The sequence below is a fragment of the Anabrus simplex genome, chromosome 1 (genome assembly GCF_040414725.1).
Source record: "Anabrus simplex isolate iqAnaSimp1 chromosome 1, ASM4041472v1, whole genome shotgun sequence".
Classification (NCBI taxonomy): domain Eukaryota; kingdom Metazoa; phylum Arthropoda; class Insecta; order Orthoptera; family Tettigoniidae; genus Anabrus; species Anabrus simplex.
The window spans coordinates 996,168,795-996,192,353 of NC_090265.1; the positions used below are offsets into that span (position 1 = coordinate 996,168,795).

General features: G+C 37.4%; 1 protein-coding gene across 1 annotated transcript in view; it reads right to left on the bottom strand.

Moving 5' to 3' along the window:
- The window catches only part of LOC136857711 (cilia- and flagella-associated protein 58), a 261,063-nt gene that overhangs the window by 145,551 nt on the left and 91,953 nt on the right, over positions 1 to 23,559 (bottom strand). The window contains exons 8-9 of the mRNA XM_068225146.1: positions 14,881 to 15,057; positions 1,370 to 1,507 (exon numbers count right to left, since the gene is read on the bottom strand). Of these exons, the coding sequence (XP_068081247.1) occupies positions 1,370 to 1,507; positions 14,881 to 15,057 (315 nt within the window). The remainder of the gene's footprint in view (positions 1 to 1,369; positions 1,508 to 14,880; positions 15,058 to 23,559) is intronic.

Below are 23,559 nucleotides of genomic sequence, written 5' to 3' on the forward strand. Positions count from 1 at the left end.
CACTATCATAATAGGTAGCTTCCGTGGCTCAGGTGGCAGCACACCGGCCTCTTACCACTGGGTTCCGCGGTTCAAATCCCGGTCACTCCATGTGAGATTTGTGCTGGACAAAGAGGAGGTGGGACAGGTTTTTCTCTGGGTACTCAGGTTTACCCTGTCATCTTTCATTCCAGGAACACTCTCCACTATCATTTCATTTCATCTGTCATTCATTAATAACTGCCCCAGAGGAGTGTGACAGGCTTTGGCAGCCGGCATAATTCCAATCCTTGCTGCTAGATGGGGGCTTCATACATTCCATTCCTGACCCGGTCGGATGACTGGAAACAGGCTATGGATTTTCATTTTCACTATCATCATAACGTGTTTGCACATTAGCAGGATCCTCACACCATAGCTATCTCCATCTGCTCCTGTCGCAGGCCAACTATTTTGTAGTCTGGTATCTTCCCTTTTTCACTTCAGTCTACATTGTTTTTCTTCTCCTTTCTAGTTTCTTTTCCCCTTCCACTGTACCTTAAAGAACTTATGTTAGAAGTCCTTTTCTTCTCAATATATATGTCCCATCTTTTTCGCTTTCCTCTTTTTAATCAGGTTTAGGAGAGTTCTTTGTTCTTTGATGTTTTCCAGTACTGTTCTTCACTTTATTCACCCATTTTATTTTCTCTATTCTCCTCCAAACCCACATCTTGAATGCTTCAATTCTGGCTCTTTCTCTCTTCTTCAATGTTTGTGTTTCACAGCCATTCAGAAAAACACTCCACATTTAAGCATTTAGTCGATCATTTTCTAAATTCCATGCCCATTTTGCTGCATAACAAGTGTTTCTTTTTCTTGAAAGCTTGTTTTGCAATTGTTATTCCTGTTTTTCTCACTCATCCGGTTGTCAGTCACCATGCTCTCCAAATATCTGTACTGTGCAACCTATTCAATTTGACTTTCACTTGTTTATACCTTCAAATCTTCTTTGTAATGTACTCTCATCACCTTAGTTACTTTGTGTTTATCTGCATTCCAATCTCTTGCATTCCTTTTTCTAGTCCAGATAGTGTTCTCTGAAGGAATATGGTTTCTTTTACAAGCAGTACCATATCATCAGAAAACCTGATACAGGGAACAATCTTAGAAAAACCTTCAATCATTCTTTTCCTCAATTTCAGTACTGTTTGTTTTGTCATATACTATATTGTAAGCTAGTGCATTTCTACTGACAAGATGAGTAATATACTTTATCATTTTAACAGATAATTCAAGCCTCAGATATGTGAGTTTTGTATCTCTGAAGCCAGCCCAGCCACTCTTAACACCTAAAATAAAGCAGTAGTTGAATTATTCTACAAATCTAAGGAATAATGGAAAAACATGTTACCTTCAACTGAGTGGCATTTTCTGAGTTTTCATGCATGAGCTTTTCCAGAGTGGCAATTTGTGCATCATATTCCAGTTGAATCTTCTGTGAGCGTGAGGTAATAGTCTCTATCTCCTGTTGAACACGTTCAGAGTGCACCTGCAACAAATATAATATTGTTATTAATTACTACCAGTACCTTGAACCAGTTAAAACTATTTATTTTACCTGACCCAAAGTAGGTTTGCCAAAGTGATACGGAATAACTAAATAGATTTTTACAACAACTAGAATTTCTACTAGTGATAATAAAAACAGTTAAGGTTTGCAATCCAAAAACATTATTTTTTAGGGCTACAGAATATTGTACCATTGCAGTTACATACTGTGTCACACGGTCACAGATAGGTCTTATGGTGACGATGGGATAGGAAAGGGCTGGGAGTGGGAAGGAAGTGGCCATGGTCTTCATTAAGATACAGCTCCAACATTTGCCTGGTGTGAAAATGGGAAACCACTGAAAACCATCTTCAAGACTGCCGACAGTGAGGTTCGAACCCACCATCTCCTGAATGCAAGCTCACAGCTGCACGGCACTAACCGCATGGCCAACTCACCCGGTATAATAATAATTTAGTTTTATGTACACCAAATAACTTGAAATTCTCCTTATGGACAATAAGGCTCTCCCCTCCCTGTGTGCCATCACTATAATTTGATCCACAGACCTAGCAAAGAAAAACAACTTCTTCTTCTTCTTCTTCTTCTTCTTCTTCTTCTTCTTCTTCTTCTTCTTCTCCTCCTCCTCCTCCTTCTTCTTCCTGATATGTTTGTGTTATGCAGGTCGTTCAGAAACGAAAAACTACTATGCACAATTTTGTGCCAAATACTAAGGACCATTCTGCAAACATGATTTATTGCGCCCTGTACTCATTATAGAGCACGTGGCATACATATTAATTCAACCATACTTTCTTCATAAATTAGCAACAATTCAACATACTCTTTATAGGAGTATATCGTGAGGAAATGAATAAGTATTGTGATGTGACTTGGTAGAACTCTGAAAAGTGGTGGCAAAAGGGGCTCTGGGTAAGACGCAGCAGGTCGTTATGCTACTTAGGATCCAGAACGGGTAAAAAAAAAAAAAAGTAAATAAATAAATGCAATGTAAATATTAATCTTATACCAGTTGTATAGTATCATTTGAAGTAATTCCACATACTGTATATCAGTTGACTATATTTGTAAGTAGTACAGGAGAGATTATAAGTAGAATTTTGTAAACAATATAAATTTATTAAGGATAAGCTATGTGTTTAATAGAAAACATTGTTAGCGTAAATTGTATAATATTGTATTATAGGAAAATTTTCTTCTCTTGTTAATTTAATATTTAGTGCTTGACAATAATGTATTTTAGTGTACCATTTGTCACCGAGGTAGACACCTCATTTGCAAATAAAGAGATTTTGATTTTTGATTTGATTTGATTTAGATGTGGATTATTATTTGTCTGAGTTGAACTCTGGAGGTGCCCGTAATACAATCGAATTAATAGGTTATGCCACATGCTCTGTAACATAAAGAAGTTAAATGAACACTGTAAACCATCTCTGAAGACTTTGACACAGATATTAACTTTCGAGGTGGAACGGCATACTTAAGTACTAAACCTCTAGCAAGCATGTTGATTCCATGGCTGAATAAGTTAAGGGCTGGAGCATAATATGTGTGAGTGTCGGCAGCGTAGTGGTTCGAATCCAGCATGGGGCAAATTTTTTGAATGACAGAGGTGCTCCATTTTAGCGGGGATACAATAATAATCAATATATTTTTGCTGTTGGTTTTAAGGGGGTGAGCTTTGATTTGACATCTTTCCCTTAAGGATGGCTAAGTGAAGGATTGGGAAGGAAATTGGCCTTGGTCTTTTATTAAGGTACCATTCCAACATTTTCTTGGTGGTGAAAATGGGAAACTGAGAAAAAACATTTTCAGGACTGCCAGCATGGGATTCGAATCCACAACCTCCAGACTCCAACTCACACAAATAATAATCCACACCTACCAGGTCACATCACAGTACTTATTCATTTCCTTATGATGTATTCCTATGAAGAGTATGCTGAATTGTTGCTATTTTATGGATAAAGTACAGTTGAATTAATGTGTATGCACATGCTGCATAATGGTAAAAAGTTAAATGAACTCTACAAAGCATTACTGAAGATTTTGACATGGATATTAACTTTTGATGTGGAATGGCCATACTTAAGTAGTAATCCTTTAGCAAGCTCCTTGTATGTTGTCTTTGTGACTGAGTCGGTTAATGGCCGGTGACACAAGTTGTCTGAATACCGGCAATGTAGTGGTTCGATTCCAACCTTATACATGTTTTTTCTATTCTTGACTGACAGATCGTGGCCCATTTTAATGGACACACAACGTTTATTCACTCATGATATGACCGGAGTAATGTATCTAAACCCTTTCCATAGATATTTTTATGCTGGCTGGCATGGCTGTTGAAATTCATGTCTCTGACATTATTTACTGCTGCGTTATTTATTACATGGTTCCTAGTCACATGTTATCATAATTTTCATTACTTACAAGCATGAACTTCTGGTGGAGTGAATGTTACAAATGTCGCCATCTGTTGTGTATGTCAAGCAAGTGCCTGCTCCTGTATACTGCTGCATTCTGGTGCCGTCTGTGTAAACTAGCTCGCCTCTAGCCCCCTTCCACTGGGCGAGTCTGCGCACGAAAACACTGAGACTGTGGTCACACTTGATTTGGCTTCTGGGTAGTCAGCCATTAACGTTTGGTGGTCGACGATGGAGGAAGCAAGCGATCCTTATTTGCTCTGCGTGATGGCGTTTGAGATTCTCATAGATCCAGGATGAAATTTGGTTTGAGAGGACTTCCGCCCTCATGGATTTTTAAGGTTTTATACTTATTGGTCCTTTTATTTACCTCGTTTGGAAATTTCTTCAAGTTATTTGAGTGCCTGATGACGACTGCTTCTACTGTAAGTAAGTAAGGATATGTTAATCAAGCACATTTACGACTCCTGCAAGATGCTACGACTGTAAATGTTGTCAAAGAAATCGATTATTTATTCTACATGTTTGAAATGAAAATGTTTAAAATATGAAAGTGCGTGTGTCACGTTCTTTGATTCGAAATTGCATCAACTAAATTCTATATTTTAATCTTGGGGTTAAAACCTTTATTGGATTCCAAAAACTTTTATGTAAAACACTTGTTTATTACTAATGGACATGCATCTACTGCAAATCTATGTAATTCACCCCTATTCTTGGATATTGTAACTTTACTACTTAATTTCTGGTAAAGGCTTCTAGGGCTAATAAGAAGGGCGAGTGTAATTTTTCGGCAGGGTTACTAACCAAGTGAGTTGCTACAAGAGTGTGGAAATTATGTCCTAATTCCACTTTTATTTTATCTTCAATTTCTCCTTCTTAATTATATTTATAAATAATTTTGTTTGGTATTCTAGTGGTCTTTTGGTGTGCTGATTTTCTTTTGCCTGTTAATATGGAAATGTCTATTGTTGTTCCATGGCCCATGATTGGCCCTTTCTTAACGAGCCTAGCGTGTGTTCATTGCCATGGGAATCCTAATGGTGATTATGGAGAGATGCTAATTGTTGATGGATGTTGGTGGAAATAAATTTATGTCCTTGTAAAGGATTTAATTTTGAGGGTTGTATTTCCTGTTTGATTCTTTTAATTACTTTTGGGGATTATTCTCTCCCCTCTGGCATAATTTTCCTGCCCTGTCACGCTGACCTTACTACATTTTAAACTTACTCTTGGAATCATGATCCTAACATTCTTCCCTCCCTTGTGGGAACTCCTTGGATGATACCCCAAAAAGGTATTTCAGCACCAAAGAAAGTCAAAATTTATGTTAAATCCATTTCAAATTTGAAAAAAAGGTACATACTGGAAGGATGAATACTTCAAGAAGGTTTGATGACCATCTAAAAAGGTACCTCAGATCTGAGAAGGCAATTTAGAATTGTAGGAAAGTCTGTAACCTTATATGAATTCCTTAATTAATTTTTTTAACGGTCGACCGTAGGTTATGTCTTGTTAATTGAGCACTAAGCTTTTCATTTTCTGTTCAGTCATTTCCAATGAGGGTACTCCTTTCATTAAATTGTAATTAACTTAAATTAATTAAAAGTCTCTCTGATTCCAAATGAAAAGCTGGTGTTTATTTTTGAATGAGGGTAAACAATTCAGTACAATGACCAGGATTTTTTTTTTATCCACCCCTCTGGTGTCACCGGGTTCATTTATGGTGAGTACTTATTTACTTTCTTTATTCGTTGTTATTGTGGGCCTCAGCTGTTTCCATACCTCTGATCTGTACTACTCATTTACTGTATGGTCAGAGCATTGTACTGACACTTGATGCAATTGTGTAGTTTTATTGCGTTGGATGTGACAACGATGTATTCCAGTGACAAGTACATTGATATGTTGCTTGTTTATGGGGAAACAAGGTAGAACTCAGTCCAGTCGCAACGTCTCTATCACAAGCATTCTCCTGACCGAAGACTACTGACTACCAATACATTTAAAAATCTTGAACGAAGATTGCGGTCAACTGGGACACTTGAAAGGATACCTTCTATTAGAGATGCTCCTATAATGTCTGGTACACATGAAGAGTCTGTTTTGGATTTTGTCCAGAATAACTCTCATGTTAATTCATGGACACTTGCACAACAGACCAACATCAGCCAGTCATCAGTCATGCGTATACTGCATAAAAATAAATTTCACCCATACCATCTGCAGTTACACCAGCAGCTCCACAGACATGATTTCAATGTTAGAATAACATTTTGTCAATGGGCATTATGCAGAGTGATCAATAATGCAACCTCAAGAGTCCTGTTTTCAGACAAATCACGATTTCACAACAATGGTATTGTGAATCAGCACCATGTGCACTATTAGAGCATGGAGAATCCCTATTGGGTAAGACAGGCCTCATTTCAAGTGCAATGAGGAGTAAATGTCTGATGTGGGATCTTGGGTGACTATCTCATCAGACCATATTTCTTCGATGGACATCTAACCTTCATTTTCTTTGAAATGAACTCCCACAGCTGCTGGAGAATGTTCCACTGTGAGAGCAATTACAAATTTGGTTTCAACATGACAGGGCCCCACCTCATGGATCAGTATTCATCTGGAACCATCTTCATGCTTCATATCCATATATATCCATATAAATGGATAGGAAGGAGAGGACCTGTTCTCATGCCACTTGACTTCTTCCTGTGGGTTCACTTAAAGCAGGTAGTGTATGCACAGGAGCCTGAAGAAGGGGTCACCTTCAGCAGCTGATCACCGGAGCATGCCAAGCTGTTACACCTGACATGTTACAACATACAAGAATGTCTTTACAACGTCATGCTGAAATCTGCATAAACCAAGGTGGTCAACATTTTAAACACTTGTTGCACTGAATATGCAGGGTACCCTTACTTCCAGACCATCATGTTGTAGTCCAACCTGGCTACATAACATCGGATAAAAATGGGTCCTTTTCAGGACCAAAAAATTTCACTTTTCAGAACAGGATGATATGCAGCCATATTACAGTCACTGCAAATGGCGTTAATAAAAAAATGGTATGGGTGAATGTGCCTGTGAATTGAATCTACTACTAGACAGCTTAGTTGATGCAACAACAGTGATGCATGATTTAGCTAACTTAGCTACCGCAAGCCGTGATGGATAGCTAGCACGTTGTAGTCTTTATAGGCACTTCCTGTCCAAATGTAAGATAGTGTTATTTGCAGCTGTGATCATTTTAGACATTCACTATAGTTTAAGTAATAGAAATAACACTGCCACTAATGCTTTCTACCATATTATTATTATTATTATTATTATTCATTCATTCATCCATTCATTCAACTTCACTAATCGGCCAACTAGGGACCACGATAAGCCTCACTTTACATTCTCGCATTTGTTCATTTTTCGCTTGATCCACATCGTCTTCATTAGCTTACTGTGTTTAGCATGACATTCTTCTGTCCATTTAGCACCAGTCGCCCGTTTTTCATCCCAGAAAGCCCCAAAAGTCTTGATGGCTGCTCTGGAAAGATTTCGGTCTTGTGCATATTCTGCTTGTAGGCCCAGTTCTTTAAGATCTTTCTTGACATTAATGTACCATAGCATTGCCGTTTTTGGTTTTGAGTCAAATATACTGAAGATACATTTCGTCCATCGAGAGTCGATCGTCCGTCTTATATGACTGTAGAAGCGAACTCTGCCTTTACGCATTGTGTCGGTGATCTTCTCTATCTTAGAGTATACTTCTTGCCTGGATTTTCTAATGTAGATGCCATTTTTGTAGTTTGGGCCACGTATGTTGTGTAGGATCTTTCTCTCCTTCCTCTCTAAATCCGCAAGCAAACATTTCTCAGACAGAAAAAGGCATTCAGATGCATACAGCAATACTAGTTTGATGACAGTGTTGTAGTGATGAATTTTTGTGTTCAGGGAAAAGCACTTTTTATTGTATATGTTGCGGGTGGTTTGGAAAGTGACTTCCATTTTCTTGATTCTTGCTGCTATGGCCTCTTTGTCAAGTCCACTTTGCTGAATCCATTCCCCAAGGTATTTAAATTTAGTAACACGGTATATCATTCCATATTTGGTGTTTAGTTGTGCTGTATCATCTTTGATCTTCGACATTACTTCTGTCTTTTGAAAGGAAATTTGTAAACCTGTTTGTTCTGCTACTTCCTTCAACACATTGATCTGTTCTGTAGCACTTTCAAAATTTTCTGTCATCAGGGCTATATCATCAGCGAACGCTAAGCAATCTATTTCCACTCCGTTTTTCTTTGTCCCAATCCTTACAGGTTTTTAAAGGTTTCTTTCTTTTAACATCTTTTGCCACTCCTGTATTACCTTCTCAAGTACACAGTTGAACAAAAGAGGTGACAGCCCATCTCCCTGTCAAATGCCTGTCTTGATCTCAAAGGGTTCAGAGAGACATCCTTGGAATTTTACTTTGGATTTGGAATTAGTTAGTGTTGCACTTATTATCACCAGCAGTTTCTCATCGACTCCCATTTCTGCAAGGATGTTAAGCAACACACCACGGTCGATGGATTCATATGCTTTCCTGAAGTCTACAAATGTAGATACATAGGTTCGACCTCTCAGCATGTGGTATCTTAATATGGTTTTTAGGTTAAATATTTGTTCTGCACTTGATTGGCCTTTCTGAAAACCTGCTTGGTATTCCCCGAGTTTGTGTTCAACTTGCTGTTCTAGTCTTCAAGGATGGATAGTGACAGGATCTTGTAGCTGAGAGAAGAGAAATTCCATGGTAATTGTTCACATCTCTTTTATTTCCTTTCTTGTGTAAAGGATGGATCAAAGCTAGCTTCCAGTCCTCTGGTAGTTGTTTTTTTTTCCATATATCTATAACGGTTTGGTGTAGGATGTCGCTTGCTTCTTCCGGGGCATGTTTCCACAGTTCCACAATCATGGAGTCTTCACCAGGAGCCATGTTATTTTTTAGTCTCTTTATGTGCGTTTGATTTCATTGCGATTTGGTGGAGAAGATGGCAGGTTTTGGCTCACAGGTTTGTTTGTTTTAATGGGGTTTGCTGGTTTATTCACAGTTTAGAAGGTCGTTAAAATACTTAGCTAAGATTTCACAGTTTTCTTCATTTGAAGTTCCAAGAGTTCCATCTTTCCTTCAAAAGCAAAGGGAAGGTGCCTTGTATCTTTTTACCTTTTTTTTTAAATTTCTGAAGTATTCACGGGTCTCACCTCTATGAGAGTCTTGTTCAATCTTGTCCAGTAGTTCCTTTTCATACTTACGTTTCTCACTGCGTATTATTTTTGCTGTTTGTGCTTGTTGTGTTTAGTACATCTTCCAATCTTCTTCTTTTCTGAGGTGTAATAGTTTTTCCAGGCATTCAGAAGATCCCCTAAGGTCTTCTCGCAGTTATCGTTTCACCACGTGTGCTTCTTTTTCTTCTTAATTTCGGCCACTCCTTTTGCAGCTTGTATCATCTGCTTTCTCGTGCTGTTGAAGTCTTGTTCCACTGGTTGGGCAAGTTCTTTGAATTCATTCTCTCTTTCTCTGAGCTTTTTTGTGTCAAAGCGAATTATGGTAGGTTCGTTCTTATTTTTGTTGAGAGGGATTGGCTGAAACTTGTTTACTGTTACGTTGTGATCTGAGTCTATGTTTATTCCCTTTTTTACGGTAATGTTCATGACTTATGGACTGTATCTTTGAGATATAGCAACATGGTCTATTTAGAATTCTCCTATTGTTTTGTTTGGGCATCTCCATGTTGTCTGTTTTCTTGGTAAGTGACGAAAGTGTGTTGACATATCAGTTGGAGGTTGTGGTTATCACATAGTTCAACAAGGCGTTCTCCATTCTTGCTGGTTCTTTTGTGTGCTGGGTAGAGCCCAACAACTTTCCTGTGTTTCCGTTCACATCCTACTTGTGCATTAAAATCACCCATAGGATCTTGATGTGGTGTTTCGAGATTTTCACTAATCTGGCATCCAGGATGTTCCAGAATCTGTCTGTGCCTTCCAGGTCTTTTTTTGTTTTGTTGATTAGTTGGAACATGTGCATTAACTAGCGTATATGTTTTATTTGCACAACGCAGGGATAGTAGGCATAACCTATCATTAACAGCTTCAAAATTTGAGACTGACCTAAGGATTCCGGTGTTAACAGCAAAAGCTGTACCGAAGATAGGAGTATTTTTCATTACTCTCTTATGGGATTTGCTCTTGAACAACCGATACCCTTCAGACTCAAACGTATCTTCATCAGTGAAGCGAGTTTCTTGCAGAGCCATTACTGCAATTTTATTTTTGTGGGGGGCATTGGTCAGCTGCTTCATCTTACCAGTTTGTATTAGGCTGTTTATGTTGAACATTGCCAAAAAAAATCTTAGACATGGGTTTCAGCTTTCGTGACTGATGTTACATCCCCCCCAGAATCCGAACGGGATGCATGCGTCACTTGTCGGCGATTATGGATTTCTTTGAAAAGTTGCCATCTGGGGTATTAACTTCATGTCTTTGTTTTACCATCATACTTGAGAAGCTTTAGCTTAACTTGGAGCAGATTGCTCATTCTGAATACAACCAAGGTTGTTAGCCCTGGAGGGCCTCAAGATGTTCTCCAGCTGCGGGCAGGCATTTCCACCTTACCCGAATAGTTATGGTTCTCCTGCCAATACTCGGGTGCTATAATCTATTAGCTTCATAGTCCGTATTGATAGTTCAAGCACACAAGTATGAAGGATGAGTTCTCCACCTAATCAATACTTTCTTTTACATAGTGTCAATATTATCTACATAAAAGGACAGTACCGCTTTCAGCTATTGAAGAACCTGCTTAATAGCGACTGTACAGAATAAATACATTACTAAAATTAAAATTAAACAAGAATGCCTTTAAAATAAACATTAATGCCAATATTCTAAAAAATACTTAAGATTAAGATATATACGTATGGTACAGTTTTGGGTTTAGAGGGTTTTTCCTTGGACCTATGATTTCTACATATTTCAAAAATTATATTTGCTGAGGTTGGATACAATTCTAAGAGTTTATCAAGAACCACTGACATTCTGGTGTCAAGTTCAAATATCTATGTGAAATGCAAATACAGTACTATATCCAATGGTTTTATGAGATGTTTCAAGGTGCATTGTTGGGCAGCAGATATGCGGACACATCGTATTCATTAGAATAAGAGCGTCAGTAACCTGTTTACAGATACATAGCTTATTCTCAGTCTATATCAATGCTGAAAAACATGTTAGTGAATGCCACTATACTAAAAAATACTTAACATTAACCTTTTGAACTCCATTACCGTTAGCGTATGCTTCCTGCTCCACTCCTAATTAATTTCTGCACTATGAACAGCTGTAGGATGTGAAGAATGCAAAAGAATCTAACACAAAATATAAGTATGTTACATGAATATATTTACAATTAAGCACACAATATACATTAATCCTTGTAGGTTTTCACTGTGTGGTACTTTTCAAAACAGTTTTCCAGTTCCGTGAGTGAAGATGAAGCAGAAGCCATGTGTACATTCAAACAACAACATCTGTGAACTTACATAAACATTCGAGAATAACAGAGCTTAAAAAAGTTACCACAATTCCCGCGAACTATTGTAAATAGGAAAACGTGTTCTCTCAGAGACTGTTAGATAGCTCTACAATACCAGAACACGACATACGAGCGCTGAAAGTATGAGATATTGTCATGTCGAGTGAAGCCGCACACGACATAGGAGTGCAAAAGGTTAAGATATATACATATGGTACAGTTTTGAGGGTTAAAGAGCTTTTATCCTGGCCCCATGGTTTCTACATATTTCAAATATTATATTTGTTGAGGTTGAAATCTGATACAATGCTTAGAGTTTATGAAGAATCACTGACATTCTGGTGTCAGGCTTGGATATCTAATGTTAAATTCCAATACTATATCCAATGGTTTTATGAGATGATCAAAGTGCATTGTTGGGCCGTAAATATGTGGGGACATCGTGTCCATTAGAACAAGAGGTTTAGTAACCTGTTTACAGATACATAGCTCACTCTTAGTCTATATCAATGCTGAAAGACATGCTAGTCTATATCAAACTTCCTTGTTGAGATTTACACTGCTGTGTGCGACATATTAAAATCAATGAAAGTGAGTTGTGGGTGCTCCTCTCTTCATACTTGCATTTCCTCAGGTAAATTTAAAAAATCTGAGAAAGAAGAAAAAGAAGGTAGGTATTAGAATAACTGATAGAGAGTGCCTGTTAAATAGGTTGTGTTCATGGTGTGTGTGTGTGTGTGTGTTTGTGTGTGTGCGTGCATGCGTGCGTGTGTGTTACTTACGTGTGAGCTGGATATGTCCTCGAGCATAGTTGGGAGCGTGTTGCACATTGTTATGTGTACGTCTTGTGGCTGTCGTAGCGTTAAGAAAGAGAGGTGGTGGGGAGGGGAAAGCAGCTTGTAGAAGGGGTAGTGTGGGGTGGGTTGCGTCTGCTAGAGTGTGTGTGAGTTTGTGTTTGCTGATTCTTTTTAAATATGTGTCTTTTAGAATGGGTATGGCTGTGTTGAAAAGAATGTTTGTTTTGTCTGTGATTTTGTTTAAGTTGAAGTTAGGATTAGTGTATTGGTCCATGTTGATGTAAAAATCTTCCATTATATTGAGCAATGGGCCTGTGGGGTTCATATTTAAAATATCCATGTCATTCTCAATATTAGTGAATTTATGCTTGTGTTCCTCAACATGTTGCCCTATGAATAAAAAGTTATTATATTTAGTGGCTCTGATGTGTTCATTGTATCGAACAGATGTTTTCCTATTTGATACAATGAACACATCAACAACACTAAATATAATTACTTTTGTTTGATACAACAAACACATCAACACCACTAAATATAAGCACTTTTTATCCATAGGGCAACATGTTGAGGAACATGAGGGTATGTCAAAGTTTCCCCATGTTTGACCTTCACACCACATGTACAGGGTAGGTAACTCAGAAATATTTCAAATTCCTTTCAAGCCAGTAGTCAATATGGCAACTAGAAGCACGTGCGTTTCACAGCACAAAGAATTAGTGAAGTTAATTAACAGTGTTTTAGAGAGTGATTCCAAAGGTAAGTGAAGATCTTCAAGAATTAGAAATTGATCATTTGTGTAAGGAAGTGTTGGGTGTAAATAGTGTAAATGAGTCAGGAAATGTATATATCACTAGTGACTCAGAGAGTAATGATGAGCAAAACCTTCGTCCCAGGCCCCCACAACTAAAATGTACGAAACAGGATGACTGGGTGTGGATGATTGGAGATAATAATCCTGCAAACAGCGATGTTTCTGAGTTTTTATTTCAGAAATATGCGGCCACAGCTCCATCAGAGCTCTTCATCTTTTTAGACTATATGGACCCATTATATTCTGTAATTGCTACAGAGACAAAAAATTATGCACAGAAGCAACTTACAGATGAGAATAGGAAAAAGCAAAAAGATGACGAGAAGTGATTTAACACAACGGAAGACGAAATAAAGGCGTACTTTGCTTTGTGTATCCTGATGTCCTAGGTTCGGAAACCACATATCCAGTTATAGTGGAGTAAATATAGGTGTATTGAAACACCTATCTTTTCAGAAACAATAAGCAGGGAAAGATTTATCCTCATTTCTTGTTTCCTACACTTCACTGATGACGTTTCAGGTGATGCTAGTGACAAACTGAGGAAAATTAGGCCTATAATTTTGCACTTTTCGGACACATTTTCTTCGTTGTTTGAACTGTCAGAAAATATTGCCTTAGACGAATCCCTTATGAAATTTCATGGTAGGCTGCCATACGTTCAATGTAAACACACAATAGCAAATATTACATCAACGGGAAATCTCAGGAGAAAGTGTGGACAAGTGTCACGCGAAGAAGTAAAAAATAAATAAATAACTGGCCCTTGAGTACCAAGATGGGATGAAGGGAGTAAATTTACAAGACCAGGTCAGTGCCCTTTTTCCCATCATGAGATGAACAGTCAAAGGGTACAGAAAAATACTTTTATATCTTCTAGACATTTGTCTTCTCAATTCCTTTGTAGTGTACTGTACTTTCTCACAGTCAGAGTGCAGGAAATCCTACTACACAGACTTCTGTGTGGCCGTAGCGACACAGTTAATTGCGACCGTGCAGCTGCCTGATTACAAGTTCAGGGCACGACCTTCACTTAGTGCAACCGCTCTTAGGCTACACGCTAGAAACTGAGCTCATTTTCCCATGCATATCCCTAGTATTGAAAAGAAGAACAATCCTTTTAAGCAATGTTTTGTGTTGCCAAAGCAGAAGAAAAGAAGTGAGACAACGTGGCAGTGCAAGAAGTGTGAAATTCCCCTACATCTCCCTGATTGCTTTGAAAGCTATCACACAAAAGCATTATTTTAGGTGAGTACATGTATTCATTCACCTAATGACAAAATTTCAGGTTAATATCTTGTATAGACCTCTTTCTACAATATATTTTCTGTTGTGCTGCACAAACAGCTTCTCCACTTGAATTTATATCTGAGTCAGTGTGACACACATGGGTATTTAAATGAGAGTCCACTGGGTTAAGAAACAGTCATAAATGGAGGAGAGCAGTCTATTTTAGTCACATCTTCCAAAATGAAGAATACTGTCTTATATACCCGATCATGGAAAGCAAAGTAGAAGGGAAATGAGGACATAGACAAAGAATATTATCCTAGGCAGGGATCAACATATAGGATATGACAATCCTGATACAGAAAACATAAAATAGGGAAAACTACTCCATAATGGTCACAAACATTCAGCGAGCAGAAGGCATTGGAAGAATGAACTGACTAGATGGTACGAGAGTAAAAAAAGAAAACCTTTCCTTTGTTAAGTCTCTTGAACAAGAATTATAAACAAAAATATACCTTTTGCTCCTTGAGAGAATTTTCCAATCTGTGGACATTCAACTGGAATTCCTCAAGTTTAATATTTAGATTAGAGATCTCTGCTGCCTTAGCTTCTTTTTCCATTTGAAGTCTCTTTATGTCACTATCCATACGATCCTTTGCACGGAGCTCTTCAGTAGTTGCAGATTTAAGTGCCTTAAAATAATAAAAGAAAAGACAATATACATACTGTATAATGTGAACATGAAACATTATGACCCACACAATATGAACTTACTCATTATTTCAGATAGTAATAAAATTTGTTTGAGTGTGCTAAACTATGATAATATATAGGCTACTTCTTGCATTTCATTTATGGCCATTAAAGTAGTTAAATAGAAAGTATAAAATATCAATAAATTATTAAAGAGTGACATCTGGTCCACAGCTACTTTTTAATGATATGCCACATTTTCTGCAATTTCAAATTTAAGATTCTTAATTCTGTGAAATGAACTTTATATTAAGAGAGAAACAATAGGCATGTAAAATATAAAATTAAATAAATGAAACAAATATTACTATTGAAGTATTGATAGGAGACAAAAAAGTCCTTTGTATAATTGACTAGAGTGGTCCAATATAGGCCATAACATGTAAAATAAATAATTGATGTGTTTTAAGTATATATATCTGCAAAAAAAATTCTGACCAGAGATATGGATGGCATGTCAGAATTTTCCTGCAAGAATAACAGGATCATAAAATTATCTATATAATTAGTTAACAAATTACATAATTGTACAAATGTAATCCCCACAGACTGGATTCAGTGCTGACAATAAAGACAAATTTCTTTAAGACTTAGATGACATTATCAATGAAGAAAACTTTACCATTACTGGAGGCCTAAATGCACAAGTTGGAGCAGACAGGCAAGGCTGTGAAGATATCATTGAGCCACATGCATTTGGAAACAGAAATACACAAGATGAACAACTGACTGATGTGTGTAGAAGAAATGGCATGATCATCAAGAACACCTTCAAAAGAGAAAAAAAAGGGAGAGCCACAAAATAACAAGATATGGCTGGAACAGCAAACAAAAAACTTTGATCGCTTATGTCATCGCTATACATCGCATTTTTAGGTCCAAAAAATATGTTTTAGGCATCTATATAGGTGGGGGAAAATGTTCAAAGTAGGTTCTTATTGTTTCAAAATAGGTGGAATGAAATACATGTGAAGGAATACTGTACAAGCAGAAATAAAATATTGCATCTATATATATATATATTTAAATAGAGTATGCAATGTAGCAATTGCATACAATAGTTTAAATCTGGTGCCTTGATTGCAACCTAATCTTGCAGACTGATGTCTCTGTTGTTTTCTAATTCATGTGGTGGACTTATCATGGACAAATGTTAGAAGTGTTATCACATCAAGAACTCTTTGCTTGGCAGTGTACGTGCTCACTGTTAACTTTATATGATTAAAGCAGCCTGAAATCCGTCCTTCTCCCTCTCTCCTCTGTCTGTCTATTTTCCCCTGCATCTACCCTTCAGTCTTGTGTTCTTGTTGGAAATCTATGGTAAAATATAATTTTCTCAAATGTTTCCTTTTTTTTTTTTTTTTTGAAAGTTTTGCCTGATGTTTCCCCTTTTCTCTCCGTTTTTTCTTATTCTGTACTTACCACGGACTACCCTTTTGGTCTGTCTGGCAATGCTCCAGTGACTCTGCTTATTAAATTTGTTATTCCTAATGTATTAGTTTCCGTATTGTTGGTAACTAACGAGATTGAGGGTCGGTATTCGATATATGTGTCTCTGTGGTTTGTCATATTCCCTCCAGTCATATGGTACCCTGTTGCTCAGGCACTAAGTTGCTCAGATATCGGTCGATAATACTGTTTCATAACCCAAGTGTTGTGGACAACTTTGCTTATTTTCTCTTGTGTAGTGATTATTCTATCACTTGGGACATATGTATTATTGTCAAACATAAAATATTAACATATCCAACGTACCCCAAATGCCACAACACAAAAATGGACGGTGTTTCAAAGTTTAAATACTTGGGTAGTATAGTACCAAAATATAACCTTGCAAAATATGAAGTGTACAGTCAAATTAGCAAGGCAACTCAATTTTACCACTAAGTAAGACAACTGCTGTGGAATAAATACTAACCATTCAAAGCTAAGATGATATTGTATAAATCATATTATATACCCATCCTCACATATAGCCTGCAAACTACCATGTTAATGAGACAAGACAACTCAGAATTCCAAGCTGCAGAAATGACGTTACAATGCACCACGATACAGAAAACCAGGAAGATCAAGAACGAAAAAGTCTGAGAGGAGGTGGGAATAGGAGACTCCCTACTACAGAGGATCCAGAAAGCAAGAATGAAGTGGTTTGGCCATGTAAAAAGAATGAGTGCAAGCAGGACTGCAAGAAGAGAACATGAAAGAGAAGTAAAAGGACAAATACCAGTGGGCAGATCCAGCAAAAATGGGCCAATCTAATGAAGAAAGATGTAGAGGTGAGAGGACAAGATTGGAAAAAAGTTATGAGAGAACAGTGGTTCATGTACAGGCAAAGATGGAGGGGGCTCGTATAACACACCGGGCAACTGGAGATGGTCAGCAATAATGATGATGATGATGATGATGATATCTGCATGAGTGTACATATGTGTTTGAGGGGAGGAAATCATTCTCTACTAATGTGAACAGCTGTAGACTTAATCAGGGCAATCGTGATAGAATACAAATGAAACCTACATAAAAGATATGTACATTTGGCAACTAAGAAAATTCAGGAATAGAGAAGCCAGTCAATATCAGATGCAATCAGATCTGGAAGGTTGAATGATCTGCAGAATAGTGAGGTAGACTAGGACACGTGCTATATCAAGGTAAAAGTCAGCAAACTAAGACAAAAGAGGGATTGAGCCTGTAGAGCAGCAAAAGGTAATTACCCAATTAAGAATGATGAAATCAGATATCATATCTCTACTATCCAGGGGGAGATGGGACCTTAATTTTCAACAGTTCATTAGAAGAAAGGTCTAAATTCTTAACAATCAAGAGAAGATAATCTCTGAATTCTCAACAAATTAAGAGCAGGGCTGATAATATCCAATCAATCCTGAAAAATTTAGGTAATGGATGTTAGATTGTATAAAAGGATTCAAAGAGGTAGTGCAGTCCTATGGATGCTAGGAAGACTGTGATACGAAGGAGTATCATAAAGTTCTAAGTATCACCTGGAGTTGTTATGGTATATTGATGAAATTTTGTCAGTGTTATCATTGGTCCTTGAGTGCATGTTGCTTTCTTTCTTTTACAGTTAGTGCCAGAATGACTGAAGTGTAAAATGGAGAAGACTGAGGCTCACAGCATGATAAAGTTCCTGCATTTGAAGAGTAAAAGTGCCCGGAAAATTAATGATGAGATGATGGCAGTTTATGGAAATGATTGCCCATCTTAAGATACTATTGTGAGGTAGAAAAGGAATTTCCAAACTGGTCACATGTCCCTCACAGATGAGCCAAGACCTGGAAGACCATCATTGCTGGACGATGTGGACACAGTGAAAAAGTGGAGTGTTTGATCCTGTATGACAGATGATCAACCATTCCAAATGATCATGAATGAAACTCGCCTCAGCTATAGTAGTGTGTAGAAAATTATTCATGACGAACTGCACATGTCTAAGGTGTCTGGACAGTGGGTTCCACGTTTGCTAACCCCTTTCCAGGAAGAAACACGGCATGATCTTTCCCAACAGCTGTTGGCGCTGTTGGAACAGGATGAAGAAGACTTTTTTGATCGTCTGGTAACCATGGATGAATGTTGGATCTATCAGTATGATCCAGAGATTTACACCATGAGCAAGGAGTAGAAGCATGCCGAATCCCCTCCGCCCAAAAAGGCAAAGGTGCAAACATCAGCAGGAAAGGTTTTTAGCATTGTCGTGGAGTCATCCTCACAGATTACCTTGAAAAGGGTAAAACCATCACTGGTGCATACTACAGCAATCTTCTGAACAAGCTGCGAAATGCTTTGATTCAGAAATTCCACGGTACGGTCTCCAGGGGCGTTCGTCTCCTAGCTGACATTGCACCAGCTCCCTCCTCTCAAGTTGTAATTGACAAAACAAGGGCATGACTTTGAAGTCTTGCAGCATCCACCTTATTCTCCTGATCATGCACGAAGTGACTTTTTCTTATTCCCAGAAATGAAAAATTTGTTATGGGGTTGCTGATTTGACAACACAGATGATGTCATTCATGAAGTGGAAGAGTGGTTTAAAGCACAATCTGCAGACTTCTACTACAATGGTATTCGGAAGGTCAAGAAAAGCTAGGAAAAATGTTTGAATCTGGATGGTGACTATGGAGAGAAGAGTTACCCAAGAGCAGGCATGTGGGGGACATGTGTCACCCACGTAAATTTTTCTTTATTTTGTTGCTAGTTCACTCACTCCAGGCTCGTGTGTCTTTCATTACTTCTCAAGGACATTGTCACTAATTATATAATGATGACTAGCAAGATACCCGTGCTTTGCTACGGTATTATACTGAAATTTATATTTGAATGCTTATTGTTTTATATATGATCTGCCAAAATTCGCAATCTGACTCTTTTTCTGACAGAATCCGCCAAAATTTGTGATCTGACTTGTTTTCTAATAGATTATGGCAAGTTTCCTCCCATTTTTCAATCTTTCTTTCCAGCAATCGATTTCGTACTTCCTGGGCTAGGTCCAGGTATTCCACCCGGTCACTTGGGTCCCTAAATCTTTACCATCTTTTCCTATAAGCATTTTTAATATGGAACAAATCCTTCAGGAGATCCGGCGTGGTGTTGTCTTGGGTGCCTTGGCGGTACTGAACCCGCAGCCGGACTGCATTCTTAGTCATTACCCGTCCAGGACCCATTTCCAGCGTGGTCCGCACATTTGACGACGGTCCAGATTATTATTATTATTATTATTATTATTATTATTATTATTATTATTATTATTATTATTATTATGTGCGTATGGACCCAACGGATCACACAAAGCTCCAACGATTCTGTTTTCTGAGTTGCCAAACAGCTCTCATCCTTTCTCCGTGGATCCTATTTCGTTCTTCTGTCCACTTTGCTCCAGTCTTCTTTTTCACTTCGTTCTCTGGTTGCAGTTTCCATCCATTAATTTTTTTCCTGTAGAGGTTTCTGTCCGGGGTGTCAGTTGAGTCCATATGAGCTTTTTCCAGATCCTTCTTCACTTCCAGTACCCATGGAATATTTTTTAGATGTTCTCTGTAGGTAGGAATCTTGTGTGTCAGTCTACTTGCCGGCAGTCGGCGAACGTGCCCATAAAATTATTATTATTATTATAGATGTTCTGGACCCAACAGCAAGATGCAAGACCGCTACTTGGCGGTAAATTACATCTGCTGCCATTGTCATTGTTGAGAATGTGACCAGCACCATTGTCGCGCATAGGCAAGTGTGCGGGATTTCTGGCCATACGAATGACATACTTCCGTGCATTATTGACTTTATTATAGAGGTGGAAAATCGGATGGTCAATCTCATTCCTATCATTTATTTCAAATGTGTTTAAATTTTTATTTATATGCCAGGAGAATCTACTGTAATCTAAGAACGTTCTCCGAAGGAAAAGATGGCTCTTGAAAACGAACCCAGTAAAGATTAAAAATTATCGGTTTATGATCAGAATAAGTACACTGAAAATCTACAGCCTGTTTCCAGTCATTCGACAGGGTCAGGAATGGAATGAATAAAGCCCCCCTCTAGCGGTGACAATAGGAATTGTGCCGACAGCCGAAACCTGTCGCACTCTTCTGGGGCAATGATTAATGGATGACAAATGAAATGAAATTATATTGGACAGTGTTGCTGGAATGAATGATGACAGGGAAAACTGGAGTATCCGGAGAAAAACCTGTCCCGCCTCCATTTTGTCCAGCACGAATGTCACATGGAGAGACCGGGATTTGAACCACGGAACCCAGCTGTGAGAGGCCGGCGCGCTGCCGCCTGAGCAATGGAGGCTCCTTATAAATATTATGAACAGTAAAATCAATTGGTCTCACCTCCTTTTACACCCCACCGCCGTTAAGTTTATTTACCCCCCCCCCCCAAAAAAAAAAACTAAAAGAAGGTGTGTTTCTTTATGTTTAAAGGAGATTCCAAACACCAATGTTTACATCTATTACCTTCAGTTTTGAGATTAAAATAATTCACATTTTTTCACTTTCACACTCCTACTTGTTTCTTTAATAGTAAAGGATCTTTTAAATACCAATTATCACGACTATAACTTCTTCAGTTTTTGATTTATGTGTCCTCATAAAAGGAATTCAACTCCTTTTCACTCCCGCCCCCCAAGATGATTCCGCCCAAAACGGGCTTTTCTTTGTTTTTAAAGGAGATCCAAATACAAATTTTCACATCTGTAGGCCCTAAAAACTTTAGTGTTTATTAGATGTAAGTATTCTCATGCAATTAAGTCAATTAATTTTTCAATTCTTTCACCTCCACCCCCCCACCCCCATTCATTGGATTTTCCGAGAATACGTGTTTCTTTACTTTTAAAGCAGATACCAAATCTCAAATTTCATGTCTGTAACATCTTCATTTTTGAGATAACAGTAGCTTAATTAAAGGAATTCAACACCATTTTCAGTCACTTTTACGCCCCTCCCCTCCACCCACGTAGTATTTCCGAAAACTAAAAATACACGTTTCTTTATTTTTAATAGAGATAAAAATACCATTTTTCACTTCTGTAACATGTTAAGTTTTTTGAGATATACTGTATAAATTATCATTTTAAAATTTCACCCCCTTTTTAGTTCCCCTTAAGAGGAGTTTCCAAACACAAATCGCCTGTTTCTTTACATTTGCAGGAGATTCCAAATATCACTTTTTACGTCTGTAATATTCTACGTTTCACAGATATTCTGTAGATATATTCGTTCAAATAATTCACTCCAATATGTCACTCCTGTTTAACCGCCATTAATTGGATTTTCCAAAAACAAAAAAATTTGTATTCCTTTATTTTTAAAGGAGACCCCATATACAAATTTTCAGTTCTGTAATATCTTCAGTTGCTGAGATATATGTGTCCTCATTAAAGGCATTCAACCCATTATTCACCCTTTTACTACCCTCCTATTCGGATTTACAGAAAACAAAAAAAAACGTGTTCCTATATGTTTAAAGGAGATTCTAAATATAAATTTTTACATGTGCAAACTTTTAAAGTTTTGAGATACAAATACACTCATTTTAAAAATCCCCCCTTTTCACCCCCACCCCCCGCCCCAGTATTTGGATTTTCCAAAAGCAAAAAAAAAAAAAAAAAAAGTTTCTTTATTTTTAAGGGAGATCCCATATACAAACTTTCAGGTCTGTAATATCTTCAGTTTCTGAGATTTAAGTATCCTCATTAAAGGCATTCAACCCCTTTTTCACCCCCTCCTATTGGGATTTTCCAAAAACAAAAAATACATGCTTTTTTATTTTTTAAGTAGATTCAAAATACCAATTTTCACATCTGTAAACTTTTAAAATTTTAAGATGTAGATACACTCATTATAAAAATTCACCCTTCTTTTTCACCCCGCATTATTTGGATTTTCCAAAAACGAAAAATACCTGTTTCTTTATTATTTTTAAAGTAGATCCCAAATACCAATTTTCAGGTCTATAAAATCTTCAGGTTCTGAAATATAATTAGCCTCATTAAAGGCGTTCAACACATTTTCACCCTTTTCCACCCTTCCTATTGGGATTTTCTGAAAACAAAAATATGCATGTTTCTTTATTTTTAAAGGAGATTCTAATTACTAATTTTTACATCTATAAACTTTAAAAGTTTTGCAATATAGATACACTCATTTTAAAAATTCACCCCCTTTTCACCCCCCCCCCCCCCCATTAATTGGATTTTCCAAAAACAAATACATGTTTCTTTATTTTTAAAGGAGATCCAAAACACCAATTTTCAGGTCTGTAATATCTTCAGAGATATAAGTATTCTCATTAAATGCATTTAACCGCTTTTTCACGCCTTTCCACCCCTCCTATTGGGATTTTCCGAAAACAAAAAAATACGTGTTTCCTTATTTTTAAAGAAGATTCTAAATACCAATTTTTACATTTGTAAACTTTCAAAGTTTTGAGATATAGATATACTCCTTTTCACCCTCCCATTAATTGGATTTTCCAAAAACAAAAAAGAAAACGTGTTTATTTTCAAAAGAGATCAAATGTACCAATTTTCAGGTCTGTAATACCTTCAGTTTCTGAGATATAAGTACCGGTATCCTGATTAAAGGCATTCAACCCATTTTTCAGCCTTTTTCACCTGTCCTATTAGGATTTTCTGAAAACAAAAAAATATGTGTTTCCTTATTTTTAAAGAAGATTCCAAATACCAATTTTTACATTTGTAAACTTTTAAAGTTATGAGATATAGATACACTCATTTTAAAATTTCACTCCCCTTTTCACCCCCTTAGAGAAGGAATATCCAAAAATCCTCTCTTAGCGAGCAGCTACATCTTAATATGAATGTATCCTCAAAATTTCATTTCATTATGTCCAATAGTTTTGGCTCGGCGATGATGAATCAGTCAGTCAGTCAGTCAGTCAGTCAGTCAGTCAGTCAGTCAGTC